General features: G+C 42.2%; 1 protein-coding gene across 1 annotated transcript in view; it reads left to right on the top strand.

The window, feature by feature from the left end:
- The first annotated feature begins 6493 nt into the window (after positions 1-6493).
- The window catches only part of IGFN1 (immunoglobulin like and fibronectin type III domain containing 1), a 35767-nt gene continuing 16441 nt past the window's right edge, over positions 6494-25819 (top strand). Inside the window, exons 1-15 of the mRNA XM_062594779.1 lie at positions 6494-6506; positions 9761-9883; positions 13616-13755; positions 14284-14383; positions 15250-15297; positions 16208-16253; positions 16862-17036; positions 17632-17745; positions 18778-18949; positions 19565-19837; positions 21110-21514; positions 22268-22529; positions 22614-22831; positions 22862-24271; positions 24419-25798. Of these exons, the coding sequence (XP_062450763.1) occupies positions 6494-6506; positions 9761-9883; positions 13616-13755; positions 14284-14383; positions 15250-15297; positions 16208-16253; positions 16862-17036; positions 17632-17745; positions 18778-18949; positions 19565-19837; positions 21110-21514; positions 22268-22529; positions 22614-22831; positions 22862-24271; positions 24419-25798 (4879 nt within the window). The remainder of the gene's footprint in view (positions 6507-9760; positions 9884-13615; positions 13756-14283; positions 14384-15249; positions 15298-16207; positions 16254-16861; positions 17037-17631; positions 17746-18777; positions 18950-19564; positions 19838-21109; positions 21515-22267; positions 22530-22613; positions 22832-22861; positions 24272-24418; positions 25799-25819) is intronic.

Genomic DNA, 25819 nt, shown 5'->3' with positions numbered 1-25819 from the left:
AGCAGCTGTAGAGCTTTTTCATGTCCAGCCTATCTCCCAAGTGTATTTTCTTTCCTGAAAATAACAGGCTGCTGAAATTTATCCATCTGCTTTTTAGAAGCCTTGAAGTGCTCCTGTCAGCCTTTCCTCACAGTATTGCATGCGATTGCGTTTGAAATTACTTCGTATAACTGACATATCCCCCAAGCCGTGACTCTGTCCCTGTGGTGAGAGATGTGGGCAGTGAAATAACCAGACATGTCCTCAACTTGCAGACCTAGGAAGGGTTGGGAGCAAGGACAGCTTTGGGTGGACCAGGGATGCCCACCACCCATCAGCAGACTGAAGGAACTGTGCCTGTAAGCTTCTCAAGAGTCAGAATTATCCCCTGCCTCAGAGTCTTTCGCTTTGGGACTCTGTCTTGTTTCATTCAAGATTTACTTTAAAGGGGTGCACAGAGCTGTGTTGGTAACAGGGGCTACCCTCAGCCACCCAACGGGGGGACAGGCTCATGTGTTCAGCTGCATACTAATAAATTCACATTAGAACAGTAGATAGGTGCTGTAATGTGCTCACAGTCCTCCTCTGATATTCATAATATTGATTATTTTTGTATTTACAGCACATAGGGCTTTTTCTTTTCAAATAGTCCTTTAAAAAGTGAGTGTCCTTCTAGAAGCCTCATCTTTAAATGTGCTTGGCCACTCACTTTAAGTGAGGTTCAGTTTGTCTTGTCAGTTAGTAGCCCTAGTTATTCTTGAAATTGGTTTCAAAGCAGACAATTATGCTACAGTTTGCTTTGGAACATCCTGAGCCATGCAGTTGTAGAGAAGTTTATAGAGAGTTGCTTTGAAGAAGAAACACTATCTGCAGAAAAAGCACCACTACAACTGAGTTGTGAAACACTGAAGAATTATGTTAATCTCAGATTTGGCTAGCATCATTACTGGTATGGACTGAAATAATAACAAATAGGAGGCAGGTGCATCATGTTCCCATAAAAAAAAAATCATCTGGATGTCTCACATGCTAACAGCTCTGTGACAGGCTTCACCTACCAGAGGGAGAGGGCGAGAGAGATTAAGTGTGAGAGAACACGAGGGAGAAAGCGAGACAGAGAGAGAGCAAGCAGCAGAGAAGGATCTGCAGGACCCAGTCTGATCCCACAGCTGAGCACTAACTGCAGAAAAGACGCTTGTGAGCTGCAGGTTTGACAGCACGCTGGGTAGAAGAGGACCTCTGGGGAGACACAGGCGAGTGAGTGTGTATACTTGTTTCAAATGAGTAGCTGTAGTTGCTGTGAGGTGAAGGCAAGTCTGAGCTCCTTGTGATCACCTCCACAAGGCAGAAAGGGTGATTGGTGAGGAGTGACAGACCCTGCTGGTGTCCTGCCTACACAAAAGGGGATACCGCGACCGTTTTGTAAAGTTGCAGGATTTCCTGAGCAAGTAGACGTGAAGGCAACAGATGTCTTCTCCTGTCACCTTGGTTATTCCTTTGGTTATTGCTCTGCTGGATGTTGGTATCTTTTTCTGGCTCTAGAAGAGACTTATTTTATTCCCATATTATAGTGCTGGATAAAGAGAAAGAGAGTTTGGCAGAACAACCTTCAGAAGGAATGAGGTTTTGTTCCCGGTGATGAGAGTCCTCTGCACCTTTGTGGCTGCCAGACACTAACTTATGCAGGCAGAGGTCAAGTAGGGCAGTACTAGAAAAACGTGGAAAATAATGTTCAGGCATCCTGCAATGAAAGCAGGAAGCCAGCATGTGCTGTGGTGTCTCTGGGTTTCAGAGGGATTTTATGCAGCATTTGTTTGTGTCAAACTTCCTTGCACATTAGGATATGAAATGTTGAAATAGTTCTTCATGTGAGGACTGGGCTGTTTAAATCTGTTGCTGCTGACGGAGTGGGGAAATTGAAACAAACAAATCAGAAATGGGAGTATTTGTAATATGTCCTAATCTGAGGGGGAAAAATGAGAAAAAGCCTCAACTTGAATCCCTTGCGGCATTTGAACAGCACACTTTTTTCACTGTTTGCAATGGCCTTTATTAACCCTCTGCATGCCCAAGGGGTGGCACTAGCAAAGGATTTGAACCTACGTAATCAATTTTAGCTGGAGTAGAGGACATCCAGCAAAGCCCAATAACCATATAGGGCCAATGAGAGCGGCACAGGCATACCTTATTCCCTCTGCTCAATAAAGCTCGTGGTGGGTTAAAATGTTGGGGTTTTTTAGTGTCTTGGGTGGAGGGATGAAAACTTCTGAAGGAATAATATCTCTGGTAATGTATTGATATTAAATCACATCATTAATGAGTCTGTGTTAAATCTCTGTTGCCCTCTATTTCATTTTTCCTAAAGTATGTAAGTTCCAAACTGGCCAGCCTTGGCATTGAAGCATGCAGGAGAGTTAGTCATGAGGGCAGTTATCATAAGGGGAAAAGAAAAATGTCAGATTTATATGCAGCCAGGATCATCTAAATCATGGATGGTACTGGTAAACCCCTCAGTTGGTCATGGATGCAAACAGATTAAATCAGTTCTAAACAAGGAAATAGAAGGGAATCTGTACAGTGTGGGAAGGAAGGAGCTAATTCACAGTGTGAAAGTAGAGTACTGCTGCTTCTTGAATTCATTACTCTGTAATCTTTTCCTTATGCTGAGCTGCATTTCAGTGTGTGAAAGTCCAATTGACAAGAGTGGGTCTAATCATGGCTCTGTATGAACAGTGATGACAGACCTCAGCTTGCTGGTGACAAAGGGGCAGACTGGCATTTTGGATGTGGGAGGTAAAATAGCCAAGGCTTGGGGACTTAAAATAGTCCCTTAAATTTCTTCTTAAGCATACGATATGGACGATCTGGTGTTGAAAGGCTAGGCTGAGCATGGGCATCTTACATTGAAATCAAAGGGAGGTGTGAGTAGTCAATACTCGGTACATCACATTTATTTAAAATCAAGTATTATTAATCTATAAGACACATTTGTGGCACCTATGTGCATAGCGTGACTATTCCTCACCCTGATACCGGACATTCTCCTGGTAAAAACAAAATTCTGTTTCTATGACCCACTTGGTCCCTTGCCTGATCTGACTGAAAGAATATCCCTTTTCATATACATGACCAGCAAAAACAGTGCTGTTGGAATCACATGATTTGATATAGTATATTAGGTGTTCATAGAGATGCAGGTCACTTATAGCCTCCACTGAATTTGGACCTTTATTCTGTTTTCCATTACCCTAACAATCCTTTTCCAATGGAGTGAACACAGCTCTTTTTTTTCTTTCTTGTACTGTGTTTATGGAGTTCTCACTGCTGTTATGTCAATACAGGTTGTGAACCTGACTAATGAGCTTTTGCACACATCAGCTCATTGCACATTCATCCTGAAAGGGATAGCATGCTTTCAGTCAGAGATGAATGAAAGGTGGGTCCCAGGCTGAGCAGACCTGGCTGCCTTGCACGTTGTGCTGTCTCTGTGAGCAATGGGAATGAGACAGGTATCTTTGCTCTCAAGTGGCACTTTCCTAATAAAAAGCAGAGTGGAGTCAGCTCAGTCCAGGTAAGCTTTCTGGGTAGAGGAAGGAAGGTTAACAAGTTGCAAACATAGCCTGGAAGCAAAAGATTTTGGAGGACAATATGATCCATGGAGATCAGTGACCTTGTTGGTCAGCCTCATAGATGTTCTTGAAGAAAAGACTGCAAAGTGAAGTGTCTGTTTTGGCTGTAGCAGTGAAGCTGTTCTATGAGGAACTAAATTTCTTTCAGCTCTTCTTAAGACCTTTCAGAGTTACACAGACTGAAAGACTACTATAAAGGCCAAGTCCAGACTTGTCTGTCCCACATACAAATGTATTAATCCACTGGTTTTAGTTCTCTTCTAAGTAATTATGAGCTCCTCTGTGGACTCATGACCTCTGCTGATGTGTCATGCAGAATTTCATCCCTTCCTTTAACAAGCCATTGATCTACACAAATGTTTGTCCTTCTTTGAGGCCCAGCTTGCACTTGGAAATCAAGCATTGGCTTGACTGATTGTCGCATCTGACCAAGTTGGCCTGCTGCCTTCAGGCTTACCAAAGGCAGTGGCTTCAAGTGCGCCTCCCCTGGTGCTGCGCATGGGTATACGCATGGGTGTATAATGAGCCCCCTACAACCGCACGCAGCACAGTGTGGAGAGATCCTGGTTGAGCAGCTACTGAGCACAGGCTCAGCTTCTAGGAGAGTAGAGAGGTGGGAAGGGGACAAGAATTAGTCATTTGTTCTGCCACTTGGCAGTATTTACAACAGATTGATAAGAGGTGTGGTTTCTTCCATATACAGATCACTGATACCTGCGACAAAGAGACTTGTTGAACAGCTAGGAAGAGCTCTATGATCTGAGTCAACAGAAAAAGCAGCCCTGGTCCTGAGAGACGCAGTATTGACTTCAAGTAGGATCAGCTCAGAAGCTCAACCTGTAAAGTAGTGAGTTTGGTCATGCCTTTGCTGAGATTTGTGTGTGTGTGATACAAGTCTGGGAGTATGAGATGTTACCTTCACTGTCACAGCAGGCAGTCCTCTGTATTGCTATAGGTCTTCAGATTGCTTGTAAATGTTCTGTCTAGAATGGATTCCTATAGCATACACTGATTTCCTTGCTAAAATAGCTGGCTTTTTGAAGATCTTCTTCATCTGCTAACATGTGGCAACTAACAAGTATTCTGTGGTTTCTAACGTTTGTTGTCTTGGAGGTGCTCTTTCCTACCATAGCTAGTAGGAGTGTGGTGTTTTTCCCTCTGGACATATTTTTAAAGCTCTGTTGTATTTGCTCCATGATACTTGCCATAAATTTAACGAGTGTGTGAAAATGCATGTCTATATTAGGAAAGTATTTATGGGTATGTTGCAGACACTGGAATCAACAAACTGCCTCTTCTCATGTTGCCATCCGTATCTACTTCACTAACCTGACATGAATTCATTGCCCTGTTCACTGCTCTTATGGCTTAATCATTTTGATTCACTTGGGCAATATAGATGGTGTCTGTCCTCTTTTGGCATTTTGTGTCAAAGCTGCTTTCGTAAGAAAGTAGCTTTAGAATATCTGGTGCATGCGTACGTCAGTTGTGGATGGCATGAGCAATCATATGTTATATTCATAATCCCTGAGGTAGAAGAGAAGATCAGGTCAAGTATAGATTTACTGAAGGGATAAATCACACAGAATCTGATCCTTGGGCATTCCTCCCTACTCTACACAAGGCCTCCATTCATCACTGAAGTGCTTCTGAGGTTCCCCTCTGTGACAGGCTAAAAAGTTTTCATGAGGCTCTGCGGTTGCTCGCCTTCAGTTCTGAAACTCTAACCAAAGCCTCCAAGATTTTCCATAAAAAAAATCTAAAAGGAGAAGACACAGACTCAAAACATTACTTAATGTTAAAAAGATTAAAAGTTAAAAAATTAACCCCTTCTGCCCCCAAAAACGTAGTGAGAGAATTTTAAAGTGAGAGATCACTCCTTTCAGTGAGTGGCTTTTCTAGTGGATTCTCTAGTGTAATGCACAGCTAGAACTTGAGAGTGAACACAAAATGATTTGGTATTTTGTTTAGCACATACACTGGGTTGAGACTGATTTTTTTTGAAGTGCCAAACAGAAATAAATTGCTACATCTGTTGCTGATTAATTTATTTTAATGCTAATTCAATTCAACTAATGTAGGCTATGCTAATGGCTTTGTACTTCACATAGTACTGTGTTTGTGCCAATGCCTGTAGTATATCCCATGCCTCTGGACTCATTACCTACGTTTGAATGTTTATACCACTTGCTGTCACTTCTTTACAAGTTTGACTAATATTGTTCACCAGTCCCTGCCAACAATTATGTCACATCCTGTGTGTGTGTTACACTATCTGGACCTCATAAATAACTGCTTGTGACACCACTAGTACCTCCAAATCCCGTGACTCTCAAATGTTTCACTTATTCAATTAACTGATTTATGGTCCTATCAGAAGTGTCCAGATAGTCATAGTGCAAAAGAGTATATGGGCTTTTGTGCTGTCTCATCCAGACAGATTGATGGATAGACAAGATGAAGGGCAGACTTCATCCCAATAGGCTATCTAGTTTATTTTGCAAGATTAAAATTATTGCTAGTAGTCAATGGCTTGCTTTGCAGTTGGAATCATGGAGGCTTTGCCACTGCCTCCAAAGGCGACATCTCTGTAGCTGAAAACTGGGCAGACTTCTGGCTGGGGAGAGAAATAGACAGCTCTGAGTTACCTAACAAGGCTAGTGCATGCAGATCACATGTATTTTTCAGAGACAAGTGAATGTTGAGCCACTTCCAGTGTTAGCTCTGTTGTGCTGTGAGTTGGTGAACAGCATTTCATACATAAAGGGTGAATTGCTCTTTGGAAGTGTTCTTCCGCCTCCATTGACTGAATAGCTACTTCAGTGGTCACCTTAGTGTGAGCAGCTATGTTTTAGACAGCTATGATTATTGATATAAATTCCGCCATGACAGTTTTTGGTAGGGTTTTGTTATTTTTAATTTCTTTTAAAAATTCTATGTTTTTTTTTTTTTAGTATTGAGCTGAAATCAAAACAAAAACATGATTATTCATGTAACAAGAAAGTAGAAATTATAGAAGTAAGCAGCAACAAAAGATCTGAAAGATCCTGTGCGAGCAGATATGGTATTTCGTGGTCTACATTTAACACAGAAGACAGTAGAAAGTTCAATGTAGCTGGACTAAGTCTGCTGAAGGAATACTGTCTTGCATTTCCTGACACTGTTATTTTAACTGCAGTTGATGTGGGGCATTAACATACTTCTGTCTCACCGTACAGAAGGCAAGAATTCACAGGAGTTTAAGGACTCACAGAAGCTTATCTTTAATCCGTATGAATTTCTAAAATATTTAAGGCCCTGTGAACTTAGCAGTTAATAGCATAGAGTGGATATGGTACACTGAAAGGATGCACACATGGTGCCTATTACTATCAATATAAATATTTGTCAGCATTTGGGATTTTTTACTACATTTGAGCAACAGCCAACTTGCAATAGTTTATAACTATTTTAATGTCTATCCAAAGTCATACCTCACTGTGAATCGTTGTCTGTCTGTGTTAGATGAGATGCATTGCAGTCACATAAGAAAGTTCTTAAGTTTCTTGATCAAATATGGCTTTGAACGTGAAGAGTATGTTCATGTTGCAAAATTTTGCCATTAGTATTGGCTAAAGAAGAGAGAAGAAATCAGGAGTAACGTAATAGATCTGACCCTAACAATTTTTAAAAAGAGCTTAGATAATACCGTACAAGCTAATGACGTGTAATCAAATTTGTTGAGAGTTGTAAGTGTTAGATATTTCAGCTTTGGAAGTGATGAAATGTTTAGAAAGACACAAGACTGTAAAAGGCAGTATGGGATTGGTGCAGCCTGACTGCGTATTTGCTATGTAAATTAGTGTTTGCTATTAATATAGAGCAGTACTTCTGTGGAGGACAAATGAAGCCCATCAGGAGAAGATAGTCAAGAGTCCCTGAAGAACTCTGTCATCAGCAGTGCAGTGCCCTAATCAGTGCAACCTGGAACCATCTTTTGATCATTTCAGTTTTGCATGTTTCTCTTGTACAAGCTGTTCATTCCCTTCCTTGTTTTGAAATTTAAAACCAGTGGTTTGCAAAAGTAAATATGTGATACACAAAAATGCCAACAACAGAAGCTGAAGTACAGATAAATAAAGCTCTTGTTTTGATGAGTGGTAACAAAATTCACCCATGTCAGACTTGGGAGGTGATATAAAGAGAGGACTTGACCATGACTCACAGTCCTGTGCATCATTTCCCATTTCTGTTCTTTCACATGCATCTCCACTAAAGTTAGTGAGGTTCATGGAATGATTTTCCAGGTAATCAGTAGTGATCTTGGAGTTACTCATGAGATTATATAGTTTGCAGAGCCCTAAAATAAAATTTGTTTGAATCTGATTATTTGTTTTGGGAAAACGTCTATTTTTATTTGCATCTAATGATTAATGGAAAAACAAAGTTTATACTTTTGATTCAGAATTTGACCCAGAAATATTGTGAGTTATACTTTCTTTAGTCTTCCTGTGGAACATACAGCACAGATGATTTTTATTAGCTTAGTTGTCTCCTACCCTTAGCAGAAACCAAGCACAAGATCACAAAGAATAAAATAACAATGCAACTCCAAGCTAAATGTGTAACATAAGAAAATGCTGGGGTTCTAGCTAGAGTTTTCGTCTGGTGTAACTTGGCAATACCAGGTTGCATGAGTATGTCTCTTGATGTATATAACAGAAATACGATCATAAACATGCTGTCAAAGTCTATCTGCTTTTTAAAACTGTTGAAAGTTGCATGTTTTCATGTGACTCTGTGTTGACTGAATGTGTGCAGAAGGTAAATAGAGACACAGCATTAATCCGACATGAGAATCTAATCTTTAAGTTGCTACTTCAGAGCTTCAGTTTCTGAGTATCTCTCATATGGCAAGGAATCTGCCTTCACAATTTGCTTGGAAGATAGCGATATGTTACTTTATATGTTGTCCACTTTATAAATACAGGGAAAAGACACTTTTAGCCGAAGGTCACACAAGTGATCTGTAACGATGACTACTTAAAGCCAAACCTATGCTTTACCATTTCCTTCCAGAGCAGCCTATAGTCTTCTCTCAGGCCTGTTGGCCTGTCACTAAATTAGACAAGCTAATTTAAATAAGGATGTGCTGTTGCTCCATGCCTCAGTTTAGACATCCATCTCTATGGCTTTCTTCTCTGCAATTCCTCTTGCCATTCATCAGAACTCACCTTGTGAATGCCTTGTGGTGTGTAATATCTGCCTAATAGAAGAGAGGAGAAAGGAAGCCAGACAACATGGAAATTGAAGATGCAGCACAGGGATGCTGATAGATGTGTGACTTGTCCATTTAGTCCTGCTAGCTGTTTTCTTACTTGGTTTGTGATGTGCTGGTGGTTCAAAATTGTGTCACGATGGGAGAGGAGGGGAACGATGCTGAGGGTGCTTTGGAAAGAGAAGGCAGAGCTGTGTTAATTACCAGGCATTTCATGACTGGATAATCATGAAACTGTCATATAAAACAACGAGCTAAATAGTATTAAGGACTTTTTTTTTTCCTTGTGAACTGTAAATAATGAAATGATTTGTTGTCTTCCAGGAAGTTTTTGTTATTGAAAACAAGCAGCTGAGCAAAGCATCATGGCAAGCCATCAGGCAGGTGAGAGAACAGCCACAGCTGAGAAACTTTTCTGGGAAACTCATGAGAATAAGCCCAACTTGCTTTTCTTGTTTGACAGAAAGGCATCCGTCTTACCACCACAAGGAAATACACCAGTACCTGGCCCATCACATTCTGCTGACCTTTGCAATAGTGTTTTCCTCATGCTAGATCTTCAAGGTTTATTTGGAACAGTAACTGATGTAAAAGATTCTCTATCCAAAACATTATTAGACATGTGAGCTGATGTGACTCTGGGTTGCAATCCAGATTGCAGATTTTCCCGCTACTACCCTAGCTTTACAGTAAGTCAACACAAAATTATAGCCCTTAGTGCTCCAGAGTTGGAATTCACACCCTCTAGTGCTAGAAAGCATAGATGCTCTAATAGTCTAAGAGATGATAAGCAGGAACAATTAAGTGTTCTGCAGGGTGGAAATGCAAGTTGAGATGCTACTTCTAAAGAATTAATGTGTTATCTTAACTCAATGTATTTTCTTTGCCTTTCTAGCGAAAACCTTCAAGAAATCTTCTATCCTAGGAGTTACAATCACTCAGTTTGCTGATGATATTCCAGAAGGATGTAGTACACCTGACTTTGAGCGGAAACCAGTCTCCCAAACATTACTGGAAGGTGAGACTCTTGAAATATGGTTCAAGTCATAGACTTGGAGGCTTGACTCCTCATCTCACTTACACAAAACAGTTATTTTAATTAAATCAAATTTCTAAAGAGATTTGACTAAACAAACAAACAAAAAGTTTTATATGGCCAAGGCCATATAAATACCATTAGTACTGATGGAGGTTTCCTGAGGTTTTACTAGTATATGTGAGATCAAAATCTAACTCCTAATAAATACAACTAATCTTGTGAAATGCGAAGGAATCTCTCAGGGTAAATATTTTACAGCAAAAGATTAAGTACCTTGAAAAAGATTTTTTTTTCCTGTTGAAATAACTTGTATTACAAAATTCAGCGCTAAGATTAGCTGCTTTTTAAATTAAGGTGTACTTCTGACACAGTTTAGTCTGTGCTTCTCTATTGAGAATCACAGAATTACAGAAGAGTTGAGATTGGAAAGGACCTCTGGAGATCATCTAGTGTACCTCCCCTGCTCGAGCAGGGTCACTTAGAGTATATTTCCAAGGATTGTGTCCAGATGGCTTTTGAATATCACCAAGGAATAAGACTCCACAACCTCTCTGGGTAACCTCTGCCAATGCTCAGTTACCCTCACAATAAAGAAGTTTTTTCTCATGTTGAGATGGAACTTCTCGTGTTTCAGTTTGTTCCCATTGCCTCTTGTCCTGTCACTGGGCACCACTGGAAAGAGTCTGGCCCCATCTTTTCTACACTCCCCCTTCAGATATGCATTGATAAGATCCCCATTGAGCCTTCTTTTCTGCAGGCTGAACAGTCCCAGCTCTCTCAGCCTTTCATTGTATGAGAGAGATGCTTCAGTCCCTTAATCATCCTAGTAGCCCTCTGCTGGACTCACTCTGGAAGCTCCATGTTTCTCTTGTATTGAGGAGCCCAGAACTGAACAGAGTACTCCAGAGTAGACTCACCGAGGCTGAGTAGAGGGGGAGGATCACCTCCCTCTACCTGCTAGCAACACTCTTCCTAATGCACCCCAGGATACCATTGGCCTTCTTGGCCATAAGGGCACATTGATGGCTTGTGGTCAACTTGTTGTCCACTAGAACTCCCAGGTCCTCCTGCAGAGCTGCTTTTCAGCAGGTCAACTCCCAGGCCGTACTGGTGCATGAGGTTATTCCTCCGTAGGTGAAGGACTTTGTGCTTCCCTTTGTTGAACTTCATGAGGTTCTTCTCTGCCTGTCTCTCCATCCTCTGGAGATCCCTCTGAATGGCAGCACTGCCCTCTGGTGTATCAGTCACTAAAGAAGAAATATGTTTCTCATGGAATACAGAGGAGGCAACTAATGAACCAAAATCAGTCGGAAGCCTTCCAGTAGTCTCCAGTGAGGCCCTTGAGGAGACTTCCGCATTTTTCACAGTGGAGTAACCGATTGTGCAGTCCCTCCTCTTTCACAAGACTGAATGGTTTCCAGCACCATGGATTTGAGTTTTGTTGTCACACCATGTGTTGATTTTCATGGACTATTGAGATTGTATGAAGAAGCACAGTGACCTCTAGTGGTGCATCCCTCTTCTTCCTCTTTCACTTTCCTTCTGCATGCAGGTTTCAGGCATGGACCAAGGCAGTGTCTGGCCAGGATGTCTGAATTTTCCACGTTGTTTGATTTAAAGTAGGATCTTCATCATCTGTATGCAAAATGTTAGAACATTCAGGGCAGTCACTGTGTAGCCTGACTCCAGTGTCTATGCAGATGCAGTATGAGTGCACTATGATCATTACCACATTTCCGTCGGTGAATGGATTAGGTGATACTCATGACTGAGTAGTTATGTCCTGTGGTAGATGACAAGTTTGGGAAACTGCAGACAGACTGACTACAATTTGACAAAGTTATAAGCAATTGGAAATAGACTTTAATGATAGTTTTGATACTGCAAGCCCGGAAAAAGTTAGAGGAAAGATACCTCTTGGTAAGAATCCATTGGTTACATGGCAGGAAAGGGCGTACTTTCCAGGAGCGTGTTGAATAAAGTGTATCTTTTGATGATGATTCTGCAGAAGGTTGTGGGAAATATTACAAGACTTTCTGAGGAGATATTTACACAGTGTTGGTCACCTGAAGACCAGAGCTTTTACAAAGGAGAGATACTAATCATTTCCTCCCTGAACCATATCCACGACAACTCATCTCTGTTTCTGTTTCACTAAGGCACTCCAACTTACCTACATCTCTGTCATGTCTGCATGTGAGTCATTTCTCTGACTTACTTTTTTATATTTATTCTCATGTCCTTAAATCCTATTAGGAGGAAAAAAACAACAAAAAATTTGTACTAGGCAATAGTGAAGCTATTGAAAGTTTGAGTGGTCAACTGCCGTACACTCATGTGCTTAGGAGAGCATATGTGAAAGCAAAAGCTCACAGGCAACCCCATCTCTTCTCCCTTCTTTGCCTCTTCAAAGAGGAGAGCTAGGTGTATTCAAAGAGCAAGTTGGTACCAGGCTAGAAGACAAGAAAGGTATTACAGAAAGATAACATGCATAAGAGAAAGCATGGAGAAGCGGCGGTACCATCCAGTGGTTCTCCAAGATGTGTGGTCTGTTAAGAACATGTTTTCTTGAGTAGATAGAGGTAGAGGGGATATCTTGTTGTTTTCATCACCATTTTAACCAAATAAAAAAGCAACCAGGAACAGTGACTGGTGTTCACAGATGGCTTTTACGGATGTTTGGAGGTAGGACCCTCCTGCATGGTGAGTTCCATGTTATAGAATATCCTGCACAGTGTTGTAGCAACCAAGGGAAAAGTCTGAAAGAATGGGGAAGTAACGGGAGCTTGAAGGGAGAAATGTATAAGGAGAATGGATTTTGTCATTTCATGGCGAGGCTGTGGCAGAGGTAGTGCATACAAGTTGGTATGGATCAAAACTGCATCAGAAGTGAGTCTGAACTTGCTATAATGTTGTTGATTTCAGAATGAACAGAAGATGTTAGGAGTCATAGCTGGCACCACTTTTAAAAAAGCCTTTTTGATTGAATACAGGCAAACTCTGCCATTCATGACATGGGGAAGAGGAAGCTGGCCTGGACTTGAACTGATCAGTGCCTGTTATCTGAGCCTTTCCAAATACTAAGGGAGTTAGAAATCAGACCATGACAGAAAATTTAATGTTAAAATCCATCTCTTGGGTACACAATTTCTCTATCCACATGGGTGTGCAATAAAAATGCAGGTGGAAAGCATATTTGTCAGTGATGAATTTTATAGTTAGTTTTTAAGTAATATTTTGGAAAGTCAGTGAGGTAGAGCAAGGATTATTGCAAATGTCTTAGTTGCATGAACTTAGACATTTGATATAAGCTGGTAATTTTAGGTTTCCTTTATTGAGAGAAGGAAAAGAACTAGGTATTTCCAAAAGATAATTCTGCCTAAGATAGAAGAGAAGGCTCACTCTGCATATCGCTCTGTTGACAACATAGGGATCCTAGCACCAAAGTCATCCTCATCTTTAGATAACTATTATGTGGTTGTCTACATCTGAGTGAACAATTTAGACTGCTTTTATAGTTAATGGGGATAAATGTGCTCTTGCCAGAGTCTGGAACAGCAAGTCCCCTAAGTAAATTTTCAGTTAGGCGGCCAAACACTAAATGATTAAAATTAGGAGAGCTGATTATCGTCTTTAATCTTTGCTTGTTCCTTTTTCATCACATTTTTTCAAGTCTCTCTTAAATGAGTCATTTTTTGCCTCTTTTGAAAGGTAAAAATGCCATTTTCAGAGCTGTGGTCAAAGGTGTCCCAACCCCTGATGTCAACTGGAAGCGTACAAAAGGAGAAATGGATGATTCTACCAAATACAAAACATCCTTCAATGCCATTACGAATGAATTCGTTCTGCAGGTGAGGGTCAAATATTGCAGATAGGGCCTACTGAACATAGATAGCATCAGACCACCAGGGAAACATGGGTGGAATCTAGCAGAACTATGTGGGGAACCCAGTATTTGAAATGCGTAAGATAGCTCAGGATTGAATTACATCACTTCATCCGTATATGGAGCTTCGAGAGGAAATAGGATGAGGAGCTGTAGGTTTACTTTAATGTGCGTTACAAAAACGATAGTTGATTACACTGTGGGATTTTCTTTTCTTAAGGCATATTTTTCTAAAAGAGCTAAATAATTTAAATAGGTCACAAATGAGAGTAAGCATGGATTTCACCAGATCTGAAATAATACACACACACACACACACACACAAAAAAAAAAAAAAAAAAAAAAGAGAGAAAGAAAAGAAAAGAAAGCTTTTTAGAGTCATCTTGGAAATAGAAGAAAGATCTGAGAAGGCACTGAGTAGCTGTTTTATTAGAAGGTGAATAACTAATCACTCCATATGACTACCATTTTTTACTATGTTCTTCTTTTTAAGATAAATAAACTCACTGCAGATGATACTGATTTGTATCGCTGCTCTGCTGTGAATGAATATGGGGAAGCTGCATGCACTGCTGGCCTCAGGATCATAGAGGGCAGGATTGGTAAGTTCTGTAGTCCAAAGGTCCTGTGGTCCCACATAGTTGATTCTGCTATGCGTGGGGGTGGGTGCCCAGAGCATTGTCCAGGAATCCTTGATGTGAAGAGTTGTTTTCCAGCCTTCAGTGAGAACTGGAGGTCTTCTGTGACTCCCCCAGCTTTGGTAGCTCCATGACAGTGATGAACTGTGAGGCAAGGAAGAAGAAGGTGGCTATTATGCTCAGTTTGCTGAAGCATGCTGAGAATGTCTGAATTTAGTGTTGAACTGGTTCTGTTGTTTCTTTATGTTTAGTCTTTTGGTAGAGATCCATCTTACTTCACATCAGATATATACAGTACACCTGACCTACTCCCCTGATTTTCTTTGTAGTCAGGGGAGAGAAATGGGCACTTAGAGAGTATGGTATAACTGACTTATTCTGGGAATCTACTTGGGTGGGAAGTGGACTGTTGGAAGTGCCCATTTCCCCCTCCCTTTCTCTCTGCCTATGAAGTAAGTGTAGAAGACCCCCATCTGCATTTGGTCAGATAATCCTTGCACCCTCCGTCCTGCACCTCTAAAACAAGAAGCTAGTATTTCCTACAGTTGCTTAAACCGTAAGCATCTTAGGGCACAAACTGTCTCCTCTACTGCATAGAGTATCCAGTAAGCACACAGGTTATTGCAGTAGGACTATTGAATTACGGAAGGGGCTTGCAAGGAATCAATGTCAGCTTGACAAAGAAATCCAGACTGGGATTTTCTCTTGTATTGATAACAGCTGCATATGTTTTATAGTTCACTGGCTTACTTGTATTAGTCTGAGTATTATCTTGTTCATTTTATGTGTTGTTTTTCCTATTTTCTCTCCTAAACTATCAGCTGGCTTTAAGAGGAAAGCGAAATATGTTCCCATTCATCCTGCTGATGGTGAGCTATTTGTAATTTTTTCTGACATACCATATGCACCTCTGTCAACCACATTATTATTTATTGTCCTTCTTTAATGCAAGAAATAAAATCAGCTCAGGAGGGGCAAGTAGGAAGTGAGACAGATGCATTATAAGGTACTATCAGAGAAGGTGCTAAGGACCTTTCAGAAAGTAACACCAAAATATTATGAGGATGTGCCTGCCTTGCTGGCACTAACAGAGGATGAGTAGTTTATTCTCCTATAGACATTAGAGCAGGAAAAAAGGGAATAGTAAGTCATAAAATCTTCAGCTTGAGGAGGCAGGGTTGAATGGGCATCAACAGTAACGGTTGAAGAGGAGTTTTTAAGACAGAAAAACCAATAAAATCTTCAGGAGTTTATTTGTCTTTACTGACCCTGGAACTTACCCAAGACTTGTAAATAATGCAGTAAGAGAAGGGATAAAAAGATATCTAGTCCTCTGTCTACTCTTTCTGCTTGCTATTTACTTTTGGCTAAAGTGACATTCTTAAACATGGATTTGGGCTGTTCTGACTGATGATTCCAGATGCATACTAGAAAAGGATTTTATGATGTCAGCTGTAGCTAGATCTAGCATGTTAATGTGACTGGGAAATGGAGGGCTTTACTGCAGTCCACTGTGTCCATACCAGAAAGAGAGGAAAGAACTGTGGGAAGCAATGAACTTCAGAGGCTCTCAAAGAACAAGGGTATGGCTGATAAACCTGACAATAAATTTTATGGCAGTTTCTCAGAAGGGTGAAAACATTGCCTGAAGTTGAACACAGCATAGTCAAATGGCCTCTTGTTGGTGGCTATTTTGCATGACCTTTCTTTTTTGAGGTATATTTTACCTTTTTGGGTAGCTCCATTTTCTCACTGCATATTTTTTTTCTTGTTTGATAGAACTGAAAAAGAAACTTCAGGACTTCAGGAAGATGCTGAGAAAGCGGTAAGCCTTCACAGGGAAGGCTATTGTTACACTTCCTAGTTGTTTCTCAATATGATAGGGCCAAGGACAGCTTCACAAATGTTTAAGGCAACAGTTCTTGTTTCCAAAGTTGCTGTAAGGCGCAACATGGAGATACATAACAGAATAGTTTCCCAATTTCTGTTAGGCTGAGATAAACGCGAAGTACCAGCCTTGTTTTCAGGTGCATGTTGTATGTTCCTTTGCATCGTGAGATTTTGTCTTTAAAAATCTTTCTGCTGTTCCCGTTTTTAAATAACAAGTAGCTTCTTAGCTTAGTGCCAAGTGCTTCATGTTTTTGGCTTATCAGGGAGCTATGTCAAGGGATAAAATAGTACCAGGGATGAGCTCTGTACCCCATGCCAACTGTAGAGCCTGCCACGTGCACACTATTGAACTCCCTTTGCATCCCAAGTGGATTGCTGCACAGAGACTGACCAATGGGAATGATCTGTGGCCTGTGCAAAGTCCTGAACTGAGCCAAGAAATTATTCAAAAGAATAAAAGTTGGCCTGGGTCAAACTGTACCAGATGAAGGGAACAAGGAGTTTTTGTTCTCTGTCAAAATTTCTATTTTTTTTTCTTCTAAGACCCCCAAAACCACCTCCAAAACCAGTGGACATGGAAGCAATCTGGCAATTGTTGCTGCATGCAAATAGAAGAGATTATGAAAGAATCTGTATGAAATATGGAATTTCAGACTTCCGTGGCATGCTGAGAAAGCTGCAGGAGATGAGGAAGGACACAGAGACCAAATATGGAGAAGTAAGACAAACTGAAGCCACTGAAACATTGACTTTTAAGTAATTGCAGAGTTCTACTTTTCCTGAATCACTTCTGAAGATAAGCTGTATGTAGATTGAAAGTTTTACAGTATGGCAGAGAATGATTTTTTGCAATTCTTTAAAGAAGTGCCAGTTCTATACTGACATAGATGAAAATGTTACTGACTTTTTTTGGAGTCCACTTTAAAATTTTAGGAGATAATGAGTTTAGGATAATCCTTTTAGAAATTCCCATGGCTAAATTCTGTATCTGGCTGCCTCTGATGAGAATTTGAACATCAAATTGATGAATTATATACCTAAGAGTCAAGACAGGCCTTCACATACAGGGACATTTAGAAAACTGGACAAACAGCAGTTGCAGAGTCTGTGAATGACCAAGAGGATAGCAGGTAAAATATAATTTGCCTACAGGAGAAACAGTGGAAACTTGCAGGTGCTTCTTCCATACATATAAAGTTAGAGGTAGTTCTTTTCTATACAGATACAAAGTAGATTTCACAGTTATTTCAGCTGAAGTTTGTCATGCCACTGAACTTCTGTCATTTACTAGATGCTTGTATCTTTTTCTACAGTTATTGAACAGTATCAAGAATCAGCAACACATCAGGGTCAACAGAAAGGGACAGGCTACATTCAGTCTAGAGATGGACCTGAAAAACAGTAAAAGCAAAATTTGTCTGTTTAAGGTAAGGGCTGGGGTAGGGGGAGGTGGGGAAGGATGATGTATTGGGCAGTCACTCAGGTCTGTTATGTGAAATGATCAATCCACCTGGCAGTAGCTGAGAGCAGATAAATATTGTCATACAACGTTTTCTGTCCATCTGTTGATCAGAATCCTTGATTGGTTAGGGAAAAATGTTGGTGTGGGACCCGTGTAGTCTTTGATGGTGCACGTCACCTGGTATTTGAAGATTCAAGTATAGGGGAAACATTTCAGTCAGTTACTGACTGACAGAAATCAAAATTCCTTTGATTTCAAGTGCACTTCAGGTAAGAGGAAGTTCTCACAGATGCCTGAAGTCTTTTATCAGAAAAACAGAGCGATTTTGTTTGAGTGTTATGTTTCATTCTAATTCACTTTCTGTGAAAGAAGATTTCAAGGAGGTAGAACATCCAGGATAGTTATGTAGTTATTCTGTTACGCTCCCCAGGCAGGTGCTGTGGATGTTTATCTGGAAGATATATCTTAGTCAAACTGTAATTAGTGGATTTAAAATAGGGAAAATGGGAAAAGTTACCTGACTGTGCTTTTTAAGAGGAGATTAGACTAACTCTATGAACTTCTGAATCAAACAATGAGGCAAAGTTCATGCAGCCACAAAGTGGAGAAAGTAACCAAGTGTATCACGGGTAAGAGAGGAGTGAACTTGCCTGCTTATCCATCTTTGAAGGTGCTAAAATTTAAAGCAACAAAAATACTTTGTCTTCAAAGTTACAGAGAATGCCTGTTTGTGAGCTAGAAAAGTAGTATCATTTTGCCAAGTCTGAGAATCAGATGCTCTCTTCTACGCGTGACTTACTGCATCTAGCATTGCCTATATGTTTTATGAGCAATGAGCAGCAGCAGTTCACTTTTAAGTAATAACAGACTGTAGCCTTCTCTGTTGTGACTCATTGACATCAATAAGACAATTTCAGCACAAATTTGGCCTAATTTATTTGAAATGCCTTGCACTAGTTATGCATCACCTTTAAGAGTATGTTGTTTCTTTTCCTAGGATGGTGAGAGGGTGAGATATGGAACAGAGAATGAATACAGAAAGTACTTCTTGAGGCAAGTAGGAAAAAGGTACAATTTCGTTGTCAACGATGTGCAGCCAGAAGATGCAGGCTTGTACCAAGTCAGAGTGGAGGATGTGCCTGTTTTCTCAACTGAGTTGGAAGCTGAATGTAAGGACTTGAATTTGATGCATGCAATGTGCAACTGTTATAAGAAATTATTTTTTAGTGTGAAATTTAACCTAGGAACATATGCAAAGCTCAACAGTAAAAACTGCTAACTGCAGAAGACTGTTTTTGTGTTGGCAAGTAAGGGTTCTCTCCTCAGATGATGCAGGTGAAAAACGGCAGAAGAGTGATTAGTGATGGGGGTATTTCTTCTGTAGTCCAAAGGATTAGGTTCAAGCATCAGGTTGGCTCTGACTTCTGGATGAATACAAACAAATTCTTAACTTACCCTATGCTATAGTTTCCTTCTGTAAAGTCAGAATTGTAACAAGCAACCTCAGCAGTCGTATTGTGATGCTAAAATCCATTAATGACTGCAAGCTACCCCCATATTAGAGTGGTGGACAGTATAAATGCACAAGAAAATAATAAATATCTCTTTCTCTATATTTCAGAATTAGGCACAGGTATACGCCCTAGTTTTTCCTTTTTTCTGCTTAAACCAGTATTCTCAGAGTTTACAAGTTCTTTTCTTTCTTCCTTCTACTGCAACAAGTTTTTCTTGGAAGACAAAAGTCCTGATGTTGCCTGTTTGTAGCCTTTGATTTTCTATTGCAGCCATTCCTGTGAGATTTAAGCACCCACTCAGAAACGTGTGTTGTCTTGAGGGAGAAACTGCTGTCTTTGAGTGTACCCTATGCACTCCCTGCTACGATGTTGTGTGGCTGCACAAAACCCACCTCCTCGAGGCAAGTGAGAAGCACCAGATCTCTGTAACACCTGATGGTCTGACACACCAGCTGATTATCAAAGATGTTCTGCCCTCTGACGGTGGCATGTACGTGGTCGACACTGGGCTCTGTTTCTCAAATGCCCGGCTTATTGTAGAGTGTAAGTGACACTATTATTCTTGTGGTATATAGCATACCTCTCAATGCCTGATTGCTCTGTTATATGATACTATGATAAGAAACGATTTGTGGAACCTCTAGTTCCTAAATTGTATTTGGAGAAATGAGGACTGGGTTAGACCTTATTCCTCCTCAGATAAGACAAAATTTACTCTTTTTGTTAGTCTGACAAATCTTGGCTCATTTCCTCTACAGTTACTGTAATGTAGTATGTTCTCCGTCAGTTGTCTAAAAATAATCCCTGTCTCAACATGTCTTTTTCACAAAACTGCTACTGTGTGAACACAGTATAATGTACAGGCAATAAAGGAGCTTTCATGGATGTCTTCCTAGATAGTATTTTTCTTTCCAAATTAGAGGTTGAGCATGTTAGAAGAAGCTAGGAAGATGGAAAACATGCCATTCGGTGAAGGCAGATTATCGGTCAGATGGCTTCTTTTTTTTTTACTTCTAAAAGGTCATTGCTCTGCTTACTGTTGATTTCCTACTGTTGCAAAAGCTGTTGTCTCTAAGGGCCTTGTCTGACGGTCTTTCAGAAACAAAAAGGTTGTTAAATAAGACTTACAAGGGAAGTGCCCACTGCTTTCACTGAGCCATTAATGCTCTGCTGAAATGATATCTAGTGTGAAAATCAAAATTGCATGTGAGCTGATAGCTCCACTATTCCTCTGAGAAAAACCTGAATTTTGGATTAATACAAAGCTATTTATAGAACTGGAATCTTTAGTCTACAGGTTTTCAGGTTGGAGATCTAAAATGCCAGAATGCCAAATAAGCAAGCTGCCTTAATAGCCATGAGATCCCAATTCAAGGGTAGGAACTGATGGCCACTCTGAGCATGGGATATTCTGTTACTCCTCCAGTGCTGGAGGAGAAGATATAAGAAACTAAAGACATACGAAACTAAATGGGTCCCAGATATCACCTAAGCCCTTCAGGATTAGATCTGTCATGCTGGAAATTTGCCTTGCTTTTCCTTTTTTTTTTTTTTTAAACAAACATGTTTCCACTAAAAATAATTGCCATTTTAACTAAGAAATGCTGAGTGTCTGAATAAGCCACTAAAAACAATCAGGATTTGAACTGAATATAATTTTATTTAACTATATTATGTTTCAGGGTTTTAGAATGAAAAGATAACATTTTCTTTGATTGCTGATGCATTACATGACATATTAATTACTTGTTCTTTTTTTCTTTAATTTCCTGTAAATTGCTTCTGCTCCAATCAAACAATGCATCTTCAATACAGATGCCAAAGGAAAGAGGAGACAGAATGAAGATGAAAGAGATAAAGCTGGCTGGCTGGAAGGACAGTTATCAGATAAAGACAGGGTTAAAAAACTTCGACAAGGAGAATATCTTGATGACCAAGATCATTTTATGGACATTAGCATGGAAGAAGATGGTTTGTACAGAAATGGCCAAGAAGGCAGTCAAGGCTACTCCAGTGATGTTGATGGTAGACGTAGATTTTTGGGACAAGAAGGGCTAGATGAAGCCCATGGAAATGGAAGGATACGATTTGGACAGTTTTCTAGAGCAGAGATAGATGAAGACTCAATGACAAGTGATGGTAGTAGCAGCAGATTAACAGGTTTAAGTGGATTAGGGTCTTCCCATGGCAAGGATTCTATGACAGGCAGAGCACATATTGGTGATGGATTAGGAGAAGCAGGTGGATGGTATTCTGTAGATGGCAGAGATGATGCTAGAGCTGGATTCAGAAGTACAAAAGGTCCAGATGCTCTTCATGGCAAGGGTGCTGTGTTGGAGGATACTAGTGCTGGTACTGGTGCAAGGGTGGGAGAAGCAGGCAGCAAGGAATTTCTTTATGGTAAAGAAGGTTTGATAGTTGGAACTGAGGCTAGCTTAAGTGGAAAAGGAGGTATGGGTCCTTTTTATCAAGAGGAGGGTATGATGGGAACAAATGGTTCTAGCAGTGCTGGTGTAGGTGGGATGTGTTCTCTGCCTGACAGGGATGCTATCCTAGGGGGAGCCAGTCCTGGGACCGGTCAAAAGGCTGAAGAAATCATGAGGTCTTTTTATGGCGCAAATGCCACAAGAGGTGGATCCAGAGATGTAGGAGGTAGGGACTCTCATGATGGTGAGGATGTTTTGTTGGATGTTCTTAACACTGATATGGATGATGCACAAGGTGTGGGCTCTTGGCATGACAGGGATGGTAAATTAGGCAATACTAGCTCTAGACATGGCTTTGAGGGTGTAAAAAGATCAGGAGCTGCTGATGGAACTTCTGTGTCAGATCGACTCAATCCTGATTCAGCCAGTGTGGGAAGCATGCGGTCTCCCTATGGTAAGGATGATTTATACAGTGGGACTAGTCCAGGGACTGGAGCTGGTAAGAATGCTGCAGGTACTGAGATTGCTAGAGGAATAAGATCCCCCTATGGGAAGGATGGCATGCCTACTATAGCTGGTATTAATGGAGAAAGTATAAATAGAGGAGAAATAGGGAAACCCTATGGCAAGGATGACCTGACCGTTGAGGGCAGTGGTCCTGCAGGTCAGCAAGGAAGACCTGGCTTACTGTATGGTCCCAGTGGTCTCCCAACAGGAGATGGGGCTGTACCTGGTGTAGGTGGCACTTCTGTAGGGGGAATGGGGACTTTGTATGGCCCAGATGGTTTACCAGCTGGAGCAGGTGTTGGAGATGCTACTGCTGTTAAAATTGGAGGGTTCTATGGTAAGCACGGACAGTCAGGTGAATCTGGGGCTGGAAGAGGAAACTGGATTGGAGCTGATGTAGCAGGTAAAGAAGGAATGGGGTACCCCTATGGAAAGGACAAATTTCCCATGGGAATGGGGGCTGGTAGGGGTCGTGGTTTGGGAATTGTTGAGTCTCCCTATGGAAAGGGTGGTCTTCCAGCTGGAACTGTGGATAGTGATCTGGGAGGTGTTGGGTCTCCCTATGAAAAGGATGGACTTCCTGTGGGAATGGGAGCTGGGACGGGTGTTGGTGTTGGTAGTGCTGCTGGTTTAGGAAGTATTGGATCTCCTTATGGAAAGGATGGTATTCCAGCTGGGACTAGTGTTGGTAGTTTGGGAGATGTTAGTTCTCCTTATGGAAAGGATGGTCTTCAAAATGGGGTTGGTGTTGGTGGTCCTGGTGTAGCTGGTGCAAGAGCATTTGACTCTCCTTATGGAAAGGATAGCCTCCCAGCAGGAGCTGGTGGTGGTGATTTGGGAGGTATTGGGTCTCCCTATGGAAAGGATGGTCTCCATGTGGGAATGGGAGCTCAGGCTGGTGTTGGTGGTTTGGGAGTTGTTGGTTCTCCTTATGGAAAGGATGGTCTTCCAGCTGGGACTGGTGTTGATGGTGGTGGTGCGGCTAGTTTGGGAGGTGTTGGTTCTCCCTATGGAAAGGATGGTCTCCTAGCTGGGGCTGGTGTTGGTGTTGGTAGTGTTGCTGGTTTGGGAGGTGTTGGTTCTCCCTATGGAAAGGATGGTCTTCCAGCTGGGACTGGTGTTGGTAGTGTTGCTGGTCTGGGAGGTGTTGGTTCTCCTTATGGAAAGGATGGTCTCCCAGCTGGGAGTGGTGTTGGTAGTGTTGCTGGTCTGGGAGGTGTTGGTTTTCCTTATGGAAAGGATGGTCTCGCAGCTGGGACTGGTGTTGGTAGTGTTGCTGGTTTGGGAGGTGTTGGTTCTCCCTATGGAAAGGATGGTCTTCCAGCTGGGACTGGTGTTGGTAGTGTTGCTGGTCTGGGAGGTGTTGGTTCTCCCTATGGAAAGGATGGTCTCGCAGCTGGGACTGGTGTTGGTAGTGTTGCTGGTTTGGGAGGTGTTGGTTCTCCCTATGGAAAAGACGGTCTTCCAGCTGGGACTGGTGTTGATGGTGTTGCTGGTCTGGGAGGTGTTGGTTCTCCCTATGGAAAGGATGGTCTCGCAGCTGGGACTGGTGTTGGTAGTGTTGCTGGTTTGGGAGGTGTTGGTTCTCCCTATGGAAAAGACGGTCTTCCAGCTGGGACTGGTGTTGATGGTGCTGGTAGTGCTGCTGGTTTGGGAGGTGTTGGTTCTCCTTATGGAAAGGATGGTCACCCAGCTGGGACTGGTGTTGGTGCTGGTAGTGTTGCTGGTTTGGGAGGTGTTGGTTCTCCTTATGGAAAGGATGGTCTCCCAGCTGGGGCTGGTGTTGGTGGTGTTGCTGGTTTGGGAGGTGTGGGTTCTCCTTGTGGAAAGGATGGTCTTCCAGCTGAGGCTGTTGGTGGTGGTGCTGGTGTAGCTGGTGCAGGAGGATTTGGTTCTTTCTATGGAAAGGATGGTCTTCCAGCTGGGGCTGGTGTTGATCATGGTGGTGTTGGTGGTTTGGGAGGTGTTGGTTCTCCCTATGGAAAGGATGGTCTTCCAGCTGGGACTGGTGGTAGTGCTGGTGTAGCTGGTGCAGGAGGATTTGGTTCTTTCTATGGAAAGGATGGCCTCCCTCCTGGGGCTGTTGTTGGTGGTCTGGGAGGTGTTCAGACTCCCTATGGAAAAGATGGTCTTGCAGTGGGAATGGGCCCTGGGACTGGTGTTGGTGGTGCTGGTTTTGGTGTTCTGGGAGTTACCGATTCTCCTTATGGAAAGGATGGACTTCCATCTGGGGCTGGTGTTGATGGTACTCGTGTTAGTGGTGTGGGAGGTTTTGGGCCTCCCTGTGGAAAGGATGGTCTTCCAGCTGGGGCTGCTGCTGGTGGTGGTGGTGTTTTGGGAGGTGTTGTGTCTCCTTATAGAAAGGATGGTCTCCCAGCTGGGGCTGGTATTGGTAGTTCTGGTGTAGGGGCAATTGACTCTCTCTATGGAAAAGATGGTCTTCCAGTGGGAAATGCAGCTGGGACTTTTCCCAGTGGTGCAACTGTAGCTGGTGCAGGGGACGTTGAATCTTCATATGGAAAGGGTGGTCTCCCTGCAGGGGCTGGTGTTGATGGTGCTGCTGTAGCTGATGCAGGAGGATTCGGCTCTCCCTACAGAAAGGACAGCCACCCAGCTGGGGATGTTGTTGGTAGTTTGGGAGGTGTTGGGTCTCCCTATAGAAAGGATGGTCTTTCAGCTGGGGCTGGTGTTGATGGTGGTGGTGCTGCTAGTTTGGGAGGTGTTGGGTCTCCCTATGGAAAAGATGGAATTCCTGTGGGAGCGGGAGCTGGGGCTGGTGTTGTTGCTGGAGTTGGTTTGGGAGGTGTTGGGACTCCCTATGGAAAGGATGGTCTTCCATCTGGGGCTGGTGTTGATGGTGGTAGTGCTGCTGGTTTGGGAGGTGTTGGTTCTCCCTATGGAAAAGATGGAAGTCCTGTGGGAGTGGGAGCTGGGGCTGGTGTTGTTGCTGGAGTTGATTTGGGAGGTGTTGGGACTCCCTATGGAAAGGATGGTCTTCCATCTGGGGCTGGTGTTGATGGTGGTAGTGCTGCTAGTTTGGGAGGTGTTGGTTCTCCCTATGGAAAAGATGGAATTCCTGTGGGAGCGGGAGCTGGGGCTGGTGTTGTTGCTGGAGTTGGTTTGGGAGGTGTTGGGACTCCCTATGGAAAGGATGGTCTTCCATCTGGGGCTGGTGTTGATGGTGGTAGTGCTGCTGGTTTGGGAGGTGTTGGTTCTCCCTATGGAAAAGATGGAGTTCCTGTGGGAGTGGGAGCTGGGGCTGGTGTTGTTGCTGGAGTTGGTTTGGGAGGTGTTGGTTCTCCCTATGGAAAGGATGGTCTTCCATCTGGGGCTGGTGTTGATGGTGGTGGTGCTGCTAGTTTGGGAATTGTTGGTTCTCCTTATGGAAAGGATGGTCTTCCAGCTGGGGCTAGTGTTGGCGGTGGTGGTGCTGCTAGTTTGGGAGGTGTTGGGACTCCTTATGGAAAGGATGGTCTTCCAGCTGGGGCTAGTGTTGGCAATTTGGGAGGTGTTGGTTCTCCTTATGCAAAAGATGGTCTTCCAGCTGGGGATGGTGTTGGTGTTTTTGGAGGTATTGGGTCTCTTTATGGGA

The sequence above is a fragment of the Rhea pennata genome, chromosome 25 (genome assembly GCF_028389875.1).
Source record: "Rhea pennata isolate bPtePen1 chromosome 25, bPtePen1.pri, whole genome shotgun sequence".
NCBI lineage: Eukaryota > Metazoa > Chordata > Aves > Rheiformes > Rheidae > Rhea > Rhea pennata.
The sequence above is the reverse complement of the archived record's forward strand: the minus strand, read 5'-3'. Positions and strand labels throughout refer to the sequence as shown.